Genomic DNA, 12,507 nt, shown 5'->3' with positions numbered 1-12,507 from the left:
TGGCACTGCGTCAAGATTTTTTGGCTTTGTGTGCTTTATGTGTAATCTTTCATGGAATATAGTTTCTAAAGTGGAATCAAAACAGTAAACAATTTTTATTTTGCAATGACTCCTCTGCAGTCACTTTTTCTCAGCACAGTTTCCAGATATAAATAAGGAAATATTATTAGAATCCGAGAAATTACCTCATCATGTATAGGCAACAAAAACACTTGAAAATAGGTTTATAACTTTATAAAAGGAAGTGAATGAGTTGGTTCCTCAAACACAAAACATACAGTTTATCTCAAACATGAATCATAACGAACACAATATCTATGAACAACATGGCTTAAGTAAATATCTTGTTTATGTATTCCCCACATTCTGTTTCTGAATACTTTCAGTGTCTCTTCCTGTAGCCATCCTGAGATCTTTCATTATAATGTGCTGCTATAATTGCTATGTCATTCAATTCTATACGTTTGTATGCTGGTTTAATCTAATTTGTGGACTGGACCATTAATCAGTTTTTACCAAGTTCCAAGTTTATGATCAAAGCAGTAATAACCCATATTGCTGTCCTTTTAGCAAATAACTTTATTGTATAATAAAAAAGCAAATCATTGTAAAGGTTTTTTTCAATATATTTTAATTAGGGAGTCCTGTCATATTAACATATAAAACAATCAAGATGTTAACATAGAAATATGAAATCACTTTACAAAGATAAGGCTCAAGTCTACAGGTACGTTTTCCCCAAGGTTTTTGTATTTTTTGTGTTGTTTGCATTTAAGTGAAATAAACCCTATTTAATTCTTCCCAGAGTTGTGTTTATAAATATTAGACAAATCACAAAATAGATTTCAAGTACATAATGCTTTACAATAAATTCCAAGCACAGACAGAAATACACAATACTGTACCTATGAACTTTTCATATGCCAACTCTGTTATTTTCAACACTAGAGACAAGACCATTTTGGTTTATGCAGTACATGCTATAGATTATATACACCCTCCCCCCTTGGCTTCTTCTAATTTCTATCTCCTCTAGAAAAGATGTAATTTGCAATCATTATTCAATGGATTTCACCTTAGGACAGTTCTAAAGGGACAATGGTGTGTATATACATCTATACATTCCATGTACATGCATTTGCATTGAACTCTACATGTATCCTTATTGCACAATCCATTCTTCCAGGTTCTTCATGCAACTCACCCCTCCCTTAAGTCACACAGACAAACACTCTGAATGATTATAAAGCTCTATGGCATGGACAAAACTACATTATAAAACTCAGGACATAAATGTTTATTACTAAGGGATCAATTATATATAGGATTCAGGCTTTATTTTTAGCACATGATCTGCAAATTCAGCGTTACCTATTTCTATAACCACAACTGCCTAAAATGCAGAAAACTGTTATGATTGATTTGGAAACCAAAGAGAAATGTCTTCTTAATAGATTCTTGTTGCAAAGGAAAGGATTTATCTGGAAGTTACAAATGGAATAAAGAAGTACCAAACTACTGATCAGTATTTATTCTCAAAAGGAACTGATGTGATAGGAATTTGAAAATAAAACCATGCTTATTTTCAGCTATCTTTGGGATTCAGGAGAACAGCTCATAAAGATCGAAAGAGTAAAAGAAGGACAAAGAAAGAGAAATCACAATAGACAGACTGACAAAACTAGCCCACTACAGAAAAGAGAAAACAAGGTAGAGACTTACACCTTGGCCCAGTAACTTGTTGCAATCATAGGGCCTCTACTGAACTCCTACAGAACTCTGAATCAAAGTTTCCGCTAAAGAATTGCTGAACTTTTTATTATTATGCAAATTACAGTCACAATCTGATGTACACTTAAGCATACCTGGCTGTAAAGAAATCAATAGAAAATCATGCTTGTGAGCTAGGCTGTGCCATACTTCTGTTTTAATATGTGAAGTATTATTTTACCCTTATCATGGATAAAATAAAGTCTGACTTGTCTCAACAGCCTCTTGTGAGGGCCAGTTATACTCACATTCTCAAGAACACAGTATATACATTGATAAGTTCCAGAAAAATAAAATAATAACGAACCACCACCATTCTAACAGCAATAATGGAGCTAATACGTTTTTCATAAAAGCAAACCTTCAGTGAGGGGACTATCTGAATAAGAACTCAGACTGGTTATAGGGGTGAGAGACGACAAATCATGTATCCAATACAAGAGACTAAGTTGGGCACCAGGATGGTTGGTCATCTCTAAACACAAGAGGGCTTATGCATTTTCAGCCTCTTAAGAAGTGCTTGGAGCCACACAGCACATCAAGACGACAAAGACAATCACACACCACTGTCATAAGGACATGAATAAATAATGTGAATCTATCACTACTTGTAACAGATAAAACAAATAGCATGCACAGGAAATAAAACATGATATGATGACTCTGGGATTTACTATGAAACAGGAATTAATGGAATCAGGAACTAAGAATTTATCTTCAAATGCTTGAGAAACTGGGCAGGATGCTTTTCACAGAGTTTGTCTCTACTTTTAGAGACCGGTGTGTTTTGACCTATTACCTATTAAAGTAGATCTATCTAGGCATTGTTTTTGTTATTCACTTTTCCCCTGTTATATACAATGATGATCTACAGTTAATCCAAAAATTTCCTAAATCTCTTACAAAACTTTATTTGCACTGCCTTGCAAAGACCAACCATTACCACTAACTGAAGTATAGGATGGCAATCCGCAAGAAATGAGAAATTGCCACCTTGTCAAAACCACTTATCTCCTTTCCACATACACAATTACCCAATTTGTTTGCCTGATTCTATGAGTGTGAGGGCATTTACAGGAAAGAACTGGCATTTTGCAGGGGGAGGGGGGAAAGTTGAAGAGATTATTGAAACAAATTGACTATTCTCTTCAAATAATTTCCCCACGTCACTTCCCCATAGTCAGCAGGATCTTCTTCAGCCATGGAGTCTGCCAGATGGGAAATGGCCACAGCAGTATTTGACAGAATCAGTAGACAAAGGGTTAAGCATTTGCTCCTGTCTGCCAGTTCTCCTGGCCCCTACAGTGACGGAACAAGGCAAACATAATATTGCAAATCTCACATTGCTTCTGAATGTTCAGTTAAGCCCCCTCAGAAACCCAGTCTTTGAGGACCAAGTGTAATTTCATCTCCATCTCCCAGACCCTGCCTACTTTTTTCTGCAACTACTCATCGTCTTGTGCAGATCTGTAAGAATGTTCATTCTTCAATTTTAAAAAAATTGCTAAAACATTTTTAAAAATTCATAACATGCTCTTGTGCATTTTATTTACCAATCTGTACACTTAAATATCTTCAGAAGTTGTCTTAGCTAAAAATTTACCAAAATCTTGTAAACACATAAAAATATTTTTAAATGAAAAATCAAACCAAGAAACAAAATTCCAGCAATCAACATTGCTTGTATAGGCATTGGTTAGCAGATTGTTTCACTAAGGAGTATATTCAAAATCAAAAGCATCACCTTCTCTCTGTGGCTAATACTTAAATTTAGAATATCATGGCTTGTAATGATACAGACAATACATTGCAGTTCTGCAAAGTCATTGATAAAAACATACAATAAAAATCAAATAGCTTTTTGGTTATTTAAAGGCCACCATGTTGCAAAGCCAACTATCTGATTACGTAAAGGAAACTTAAGAATTTTGAAGTCCACTATGGATCAAAAATGAAGGCTCACTTGCTGATGGCCTTGCAGATGTTTGCGAGCGAGCACCTAGTACTGCCTGAAGTTCACTAGTTTTGAATATAGCCCTTAGTTGTGTAATATATTCTTAGCATTTAAGAGCTGCCAAGCAAGTGACTAACAAAATTTATTTTGCAGGCTACCCACTGTCTAAGAGGACAGTAATATTCAGCATGAAATTGCTGAAACTCTGGCGTCTGTCGGATTTCATGGAGAAAAGAGATATCGACATCTGATTCCAAAAGCACAAGTAGGAGAGGGAAAACAACTAGCAGTATTCCAAGCCCAACAAGAAGAAGTCTGGAGAAACTCTTCACGACAGCATTTACCTTCATGTTACCCATCAAAAAGTCATAGCTCCACCGAAGGGCTTTCCAAGCTTCTTTCAGCTCCTCTTCCTCCGCAACCAAAAATGCATTTTCATCTGCCTCCAGTTCCTCAAATGAATCTGTATCCTCTTTCTCATTTTCTGCTCTGGAAGGGGTTTGAAAGAGCAGGTCAATCTCTTCATCATTGACTGGGGTGGGAAGCAAGCTAGAACTTGGGTTGTACACCAATTCAGAGATAGTTAAAGGTTCCTCCTTGATTTTCTCTTCTTCTTCAATGGAAGGGTCTGAACTATCTTCTCTCTCCTTAGCAGGAGAGTTGGACAGCACAGGTATTGAAACATCATCTTCCTTCGGTAGCTGGATACCTGTAAAAATAAATAGTTATTCTTAAACTTATTCTTAAACATTTCAAAGAGATCATGTCACACAACATAAACAACTGCGCATAATTTGATAATCTACTGGCTCCTTTCAAAATACAACTGAAAGGAGCTTTTTATTTTTCTATAACTCATATGCACCATTACTCAATTGAAAGCAAGATCAGTATGTTGTATCATAATAAAAGTCCACATTTTGCAAGGCAATATTCAGATGCTACCTTTTCTAGCACAATTTCCCACGGTAGATATATACTGGATAATCATGGATATGTTACAAAGCAATTGTGCTAACATATAGCATTCCATTTCTTTTTTCTTCTGTTTCTATTTCTTTTGTATGCTGTCGAGAGGCAAATATAAATTATCATTGAAGGAAAGTGAGCCAAGTGACAGTTTTATGTCTGCATTTCAAGTAGAAAAGAAGAATTTTGGGCATCCATTTATGGAGCTTCTCAGTGGGGTATTTAATTTGAAAATTATTACCAATGCACTGACAATCAGTGCAATATAATGATTAGATTTAAATCCCCACTCTGTCATAAAGCTCACTAGGGCCTATTATGCACGGCTGCCGAAATGGCGATTTCGGGTCACATGGAACACGCGGAGGGGGAAGACGCCAAGCAAACCGCTTACGCACGGGACGGGTCGCAATGGCGGCAAAACTCAGAGTAACCGATTATGCACGCAGCGATCCCGGCGCCGCTTCTGGTTGCGCCCTGGTCGCCCAGAAGCTCCACTTTCTTCTGTGTTTCGCTAACGCGGCTGTTTTGACGGCATGCACCGAATCTGCGCGACCGGTTGCAGCCGGCGCCATGCGTTATCAGTGATTTTAGGCCTAGGTGACCTTAGTGCAGTCTGCTCAGAAAGGGGGAGGAACCAATTTATGCCATGCTGAACTCCTTAAAGGCAAGATAAATTTGTGATTGATAAGATACACACACTGGAAAAGCAACATCTGTATTTCTACTTCTTACCCAAGGCACAAGAAGTTTTCCAAAGAAAGACTGACCATTCTGTGAAACTCTAAAACCTGGTACAGGTATGACATTAAGGGACTGTGAGCTGGCCTTGGAACCATGTGAGTCTTTCAACATTCGCTTCTCAGCCTTTTGGCTAATTCGCTTCTCAGCCTTTTGTATAGTATCAAATACTGGTTCATGGATTGGCATCCAACACAATTCAACATTTTGGGCCAATAATTTGTTTAATGCTGCTGTTATTGTTGCCATCTTTAGAATGGGTTTTGCTAGATGTGAGCATTCCTGGAATTCCACCTAAATCACCTTGGTGAGATATATGCTTCATGCCTTTTAAAAATAAGCATTAGCATTGTGTCACTTGGGTCAATGTTAAAATTCACTGATTTGTGATCGTTTATGAGAAGATTCATGTATCATTCATCTTCCAAACCCAAAAAACTTGGTACATCAATGAAGAAATTATGTGGTGTTTTGCCAGGGTCAGAATAAAGACACTAAGGATACCTTTGTACTGAGATTTTCCTTTCTCTAATTTGACACATTTTAGCATTAAATCACTTTTATATGGGTCCATGCTTTCAATTTCACTCTTGAGTTCTAGAACAGTGGTCCCCAACCCCTGGTTCGGGGACTGGCCCCGGTCTGAAGACTGGTACCGGTACTGGTCTGTAGATCAGTCGGTACCAGGCTGCAGCTCCTCCTTGTCCTCCTCCCCGGCTGCTGCCTCGGGGGCTGCCCAGCCATTCTGCCGCTGTCTCAACTTTGGTGCTCTCCAGCAGCCGCCATGCTGCTGGCAGTGCCCCCCAGTGGGCAGCAGGAAGTCAGGGGCACTCGCGGGAAAGCAAGTAGAGCAGGGGCTCAGGCGGCAGTGGCGATGTTCCTCAGCAAAAGACTACCCCCCCGGGCCTCAGTAAAGCGTTGACTGGTCCCCAGTGATAAAAAGGTTGGGGTCCACTGTTCTAGAAGAGTTTGTGCATTTTACATACAACATTTATTTTGGGTGCACAGTAAGTATCAAATTTCTTAATCAATGCTTGATTTTCTCTCATTACACGTACTTATAGCAAACTGACCAGTATTAAACATTCCCTGGGTTCAAATGAGTAGCAGTGTTGGTCTGAAGTAGTACAATAAAATCAGAGTAGCACCTTTAAGACCAACAAAGATTTATTTAAGCCATGAGCTTTCGAGTGCAAGCACTCTTCCTTGGACTATGAATTTCCATCATGACAGTGGCAATATAAAGCAAAGAATAATTATGTTAAATTAGTAAACTGTCACACATCCTGGGGGGGCAAACCATTTCTTTCATACAGACACTTCCCCCCCCAATCTCAAACAACTCCTCACCCACAACAATGTAGCATCTATTGTGAACATGGACACTGGTACTAGAGCTTGCAACAAACCCAGATGCCAACTTTGCGGCCATGTACACTCCAATGCCATAATTACTGGAACTAACAACATAACCTATGCCATCAAAGGCTTATATACCTGCTCGTCTTCAAACTTGGTATATGCCATTAAGTGCCAGCAATGCCCCTCTTTTCTCTACATAGGGCAAACAGGTCAAACTCTCTGCCAAAGAATTAATGGGCACAGGTCTGACATCAAAAACCATAAAATTGAAAAACCTGTAGGGGAACACTTCAACCTTCCAGGACATTCTATGAGGGACCTGAAAGTAGCTGTTTTATTGCAAAGGAACTTCAAGAATAGGCTAGAAAGGGAGATTGCAGAAATGCAAGTTCTTACAACACTCAAAACTATGGGGCTTTTTGCACGCCTTCAAAATAGCACAATGGTTGCCAATTGAAAACGCTACTGATTTGCTGTTTTGCACAACGTCGTCAACAATCTGCCACACACCTGAAACCAATCTGCAAAAAGCGCTTCCTTGTAGCACTTTCAGGGAAATCCCCAAAAGTGGATTCACCCTCCAGAAAGCGATACACTCCTGCAACCAATCTGCAACACTAGCGAAAAAGACCTGTGCATTAACATTGTTGCGGTTTCTACAAAGTCCCTCCCCCTGGCTCTCTTCTCTGATCTTCCGGCGAAGCGATCGCCATTTTTTTTTTCCGAGCGAGCGGGGATAAACGCACCAGCGAGCCTCTTTCAGTTTAGAGGCTTCCCCGGCTTCAGTCCCTCCCCTTCAGTCACTAAGCACACTTCAGTCACTAAGCACACTACTAAGCAGTCACTTTATTTTTTACACATTCATTCAGCCGAAAATCGGGCCCGTGAGAGGGGGGGGGGATTTTTTTTTTCACTCGGAGGGAGCGTGACAACGATCAAACGACAGCTCAAACACACCAGGCAGCTGGATGGGTCTCTCCGTTGCAACGAATTAACACAGATTCGTTGCAATGGGTCTGTTTTTTTTTTTTTAAAACCTTTCTTAAAGGGAAAGGGGCTGTTTGGGAGCATGCTAATGGCTGCCCATTGGCTGCTTGACGGCCAGGGGCGGGACGAGCTCGGCAATAGCGCTTCCTTTCTAGCGATTTCTGCCGAGACCGGAAGCCTGTGGGAAACGCTACAAAACGCAACTGGATTCCACTACAAAGGCAGGTATGCATAACGACGAATTCCACTATTTTAAATGGCGATTTTTCATTCAGTGACCAATTTGCTACAAAGATCCCGGTGCGTAAAGCCCCTATGACATACCTTGGACTCAACAAGGACATGTTTTTTTTTAATCTCACTATGCATGCTAACCTTATTTAACTCGTGTATCCACATTCCTCACAAGTTATTTGGGACAATGTGACTGTAAGATAATGGTAGTGATATGTAACAGAATTTTGAGTTTAACTGCCTGGTCTTCAGATTAGATAGCTACCAGCACAACAATTCACTGGCAGGAATGTTTCACATTAGTATGGAGACAGATGGGGCCAGCAGCAAATGGTATGGTGGGAGCCACAGATCACTGACAGACAGTTTTATTTCTCCTATGTTTTTGTTAACTACAACTGAATTTGAGGGGATTGATTGGCTGTTTTGGCAAAGAATTATCCTATGGCTGTATTTGGATGTGTGATACAGTTTACTAATTTAACAGAATTAATTTTTGCTTTATATTGCCACTGTCATGATGAAAGTTCATAGTCTGAGGAAGAGTGCTTGCACTTGAAAGCTCACGCCCTAAATAAATCTTTGTTGGTCTTAAAGGTGCTACTGGACTCTGATTTTATTGTATTCCCTGGGTTGTATTTGTGATCTGCAGAACATAATATATTATTTTACTTATTTAGTAATATTAATATTATTAATAAGTATTATTATACTTAGTTAGTAATATTATTATTTAATCTATATGTTCCCCAATTGTTCCTGTAATAACGAGCATTCTAGGAGAAAGTTAAGTGTTTCATAGCATTAGTTTTAAGATTCCTTGGGTCTTTATCTCATTACACAGACGGCTGACACTGAATTTGTGGTTAACTGCTACATTTGCTCAGTGTGGGGACGGGTTGTTAGTAACTGAATAGCTGGTGGATTTTGGTAGGAGGAGAGAGGGTTTTATTCATTTTCTTACCTAGTTAGTTGAGACTCAACTAAGGTAGGATGAGGTGCTTTACCACCAGATTTCTACATTTTTATATTGTTTGGATAAATGAATAAGAATCCTAAATGAGCCTGGTGCAGAACCCTGTGATTTGGGAAACTGAGGCAGTTATTTACTCCTTATGACCCATTCTGTATACACTGGTCAATGCAGTTTAGAAGCAGGTTTCCTGTTTTGTAGAGGAAAATCCAGCTGTAAAAGCAAATTGAAAGTGCATTATTAAATGTGTATGGAATGCTAGTCACTATGTGACTAATTTTATGGAGCCTTGTAAGGGATACATTTAATTCATAATTGTTGAATGTGTTTATTAACTGCAGTTTTAACCAAATATGAATGATAAATTGAACTGATAGAGACTTTTTATATTTTATGTAGCATTCATGCTTCTGCAGGCAAGTTTTCTCTGTAATCTGCACCCTATTAACATGGAGCATTAAATGTCATTAAATGGCACATTCTAAAATCTTGTTCCTCTGAAATTTGTTGAAAAGCTTTGTGCATGCAGTATGGCAATCCTAAGAAAGTCTACTGAAAAGTATGCCTAGTTTATTCAGTGCGTTTACTCCCTGGGAAGTGTCTTAAGGATTGCAGCCTTCATTCCGTAGTGTTTAAATACTCTGCATTACACACTGATTCAAGTATGTCATTTCAGAATTAATTATTTTCAAACTATGAAGTTCTCTTTTCTTCTTTGTTAACTCAAAATCAGTAGAAATAGTTTCATTTACTTCTCAGTCTTTCTTGAGTGGCATTCAGGTTATTTTTTTCTGCCCCAACTCCACTTCGAATTTTTTATCTGTTTCTGTATCATATGTTGGGAACAAAAACTGTTTAGGTATCTAGATAATTAAATGCACTAAAATGTACCGTATATGAATATAAAAAAAATTAAAAACCTTTCTGAAATGATACAAACAACCAAGCATAAAATCTGCTTCAACTTACCGGCACTTTTAGCCGTGATCCTAGATCCATGTCTCAATAAACGAATGCATACATCCTTGCTACAATGGTTCACCATCCGCAGATGAATACTCTTCCTGGTTTGGATTTTTACTAGGCATTTCACCATACTGACTTGCTATATTGTCTACTGCAGCCTTATCAACTATTCACCCATGCTGACTGTGACCTTTGCTAAGTTTCCACTGTGTTCAGCTTAGGAAAGTCCTGCTGAATGAATCAAATAACAGCTCTCTAACATGGCCAAGAGAAACTTCCAACCAGAGCACAGACTAGGAAGTTATTTTTAAACTGTTCAAACTGCCTCATAACACACAATACAATTATGTTCAAATAGCATTCATTTCCTTAGCAGCTGCTAATGAACAGCTGCATAGTACACACTAATCTACGTCTTAAAATGTTTACTGCACGAACATGCCAAATAATAAAATACAATGCAAAAATTCACAAGTGCAAAATATTTAAGTAAAAATAAAACATCACAGCCTTTCTGTTAGGAGGCTGCTCTTTAATTTTTTATCCACATGTTTAACTGATGTTTGGTGGAAACAATCCTTTAGACACCTGCAGTTTCCATAATGCCCTAAAGAAGATGTAGATATTTGGTTTTCAATTGTGAGATAGAACAAATCTGCAAGGAAGAAGCTAAAAACCTGCATTTTTTCTAAGCAACTGATAGGAAAATTAATTTTTCCAGCCATTGGGCAGCTATGGAGACCTCAGCTGGGTCCACTTCTGAACCATGAAATTTGCTGCTGGGCAACAGATGTTGCAAATACTGTCCTCTCTTCCTCTGGGCAGTGGCAACAGGACTAGTCTCCCCAAAGGATACATGTTGTGGGCAGTTCCTCTTTCTTCTTCTGCAAGACAGCAGAAGGAGGATCAAAAGTGCAAGTTCCAAATGGCAACCAAATTACGCTGGTTGCAGCTGCTGCCTAGAAAGAGAGGAACAAATTGCACTGGTAGCTCCTTTTCCTAGTTGCCATTGTAATTGGCTCACCAAACCTCACCTGGAGTACTGGCAATCACCTTTTAAGAAGCACATTGACAAGCTACAGCATATCCAGAAGAGGTAGATCAGGATGGCAAATGGTTTGGAAACAAAGCCCTATGAGGACAGCTGAAAGAGCCAGGCATGCTTATCCTGGGGAAGAGAAGACTCACGGGATTGTTGGCACATGGGAGCTAGAGCAGACATGCTCTTTCTTACTCCAGAAGGTAGGACAAGAATTAATGGGTGGAAATTATAGGGAAGACGATTTTAGCTAATTATTAGGAAAAACTTGCTAAGTAAGTGTTGTTTAGCTCGGAACATAGTGCCGCAGGAAACGGTTGGCTTTCCTTCACTGGCAATCTTTAAGCAGAAAGGGAAACTGCTGGATGTCTGTAATTGCACACTCCTGCACTAAACGGGCAGATCATTAACTCTCTGATCTCTATAATATTTAGTCCAGCGTGAAAGGGCTGGGCTCTGCTGCTTCCTCAGGTGTTCCTGCAGTGCAAAATGGAAGGCTGGTCATAAGGCAATCTGGACTTGTCTACAGAGGAGATATGACAAATGGACAATGATTAAAAATTACAACATAGCTAATAAGAATCTACCACACCACACACTAAGGGAAATGATGGTATTCAAGAGTAATTGTAATTTTGTTAATGCCAATCAATAAAACATATGCCGGCTTCCAAAAATGGCATTTGTGTATTTATGTTTTTACATATTTATAGTTCACCTTTCTCACTTGTGCTCAAGGCAGATTACACAGAGTGAGTCAGTTCAAATGATGAATAGGACATCCAATAAACAATGTAATAGGATTAAGGTTGTAGAACCACTCAGAAGACTAAAAACAGAACTGAATCAAAGCAAGACCCATCAAATGATTCTAATTCCATAGCAGAATCCTATTTTCAGCAAGCTGTACACAGCAGTATAAACCACAGTCCCTAGTAATTTTTCTAAGTAACATTGTGTATCATTTACTGCAGTGCAAGCCGACTGCCTGCATGGAAAAGCCCTCTTGAATAATTTAGTTTTGCAGGAAAGTGGGAATGTTCCTGACATCTTCAGGCAGGCCATTCCACAAGGTGGGGCCACAGAGAAGGCATAATTACCAGCGGTTACCTATTTTACTCATTTGCAGTTTGGAACACGCAGAAGATCCTGCTGCAATTAATGAAGGCTTTGTGACAGATCATAGGAGGAGGGGGAGCTGTTGCAGATATGAGGATCCAAGGCTACGAAGGGCTTTGTATACAATAGCTACCTTAAACCGAGTCTACCAGATAGATCAGCACTTTCCTGCTTTGGCTGATGTTGCCCACTTTTCCAATATAAGAATCCCTGTGTGATTCTGTTGATGCCAAACACAGCCCTTGGAGCAGCTTCAAAGATATAAAAAGCAAGTGACTGACTGCCAAAAAGTGGAAACTATGTTCTATTTATATATGCATAAAATCATAAGGGCCTCACAAAGTCATTAACGTGTTCCCTGATTCACAGACAAGCCTTCCGAGATGAGCAAAT

General features: G+C 39.1%; 1 protein-coding gene across 12 annotated transcripts in view; it reads right to left on the bottom strand.

Annotated features, from left to right (window-relative positions):
• Positions 1 to 617: 617 nt before the first annotated feature.
• FRMD3 (FERM domain containing 3) overlaps positions 618 to 12,507 on the bottom strand; it is a 152,781-nt gene continuing 140,891 nt past the window's right edge. For 11 of the 12 annotated variants that reach the window (XM_077344693.1, XM_077344694.1, XM_077344697.1 and 8 more), the window contains one exon: positions 618 to 4,433. In XM_077344693.1, the coding sequence (XP_077200808.1) occupies positions 3,835 to 4,433 (599 nt within the window). In that variant the 3' untranslated portion in view covers positions 618 to 3,834. Of the gene's footprint in view, positions 4,434 to 9,959; positions 10,737 to 12,507 lie in introns of those variants that run through there. The other variant, XM_077344705.1, reaches the window with a different exon arrangement.

The sequence above is a fragment of the Paroedura picta genome, chromosome 7 (genome assembly GCF_049243985.1).
Source record: "Paroedura picta isolate Pp20150507F chromosome 7, Ppicta_v3.0, whole genome shotgun sequence".
NCBI lineage: Eukaryota > Metazoa > Chordata > Lepidosauria > Squamata > Gekkonidae > Paroedura > Paroedura picta.
Note: the sequence above shows the minus strand (reverse complement) of the source record. Positions and strands in the feature narration are given on the sequence as shown.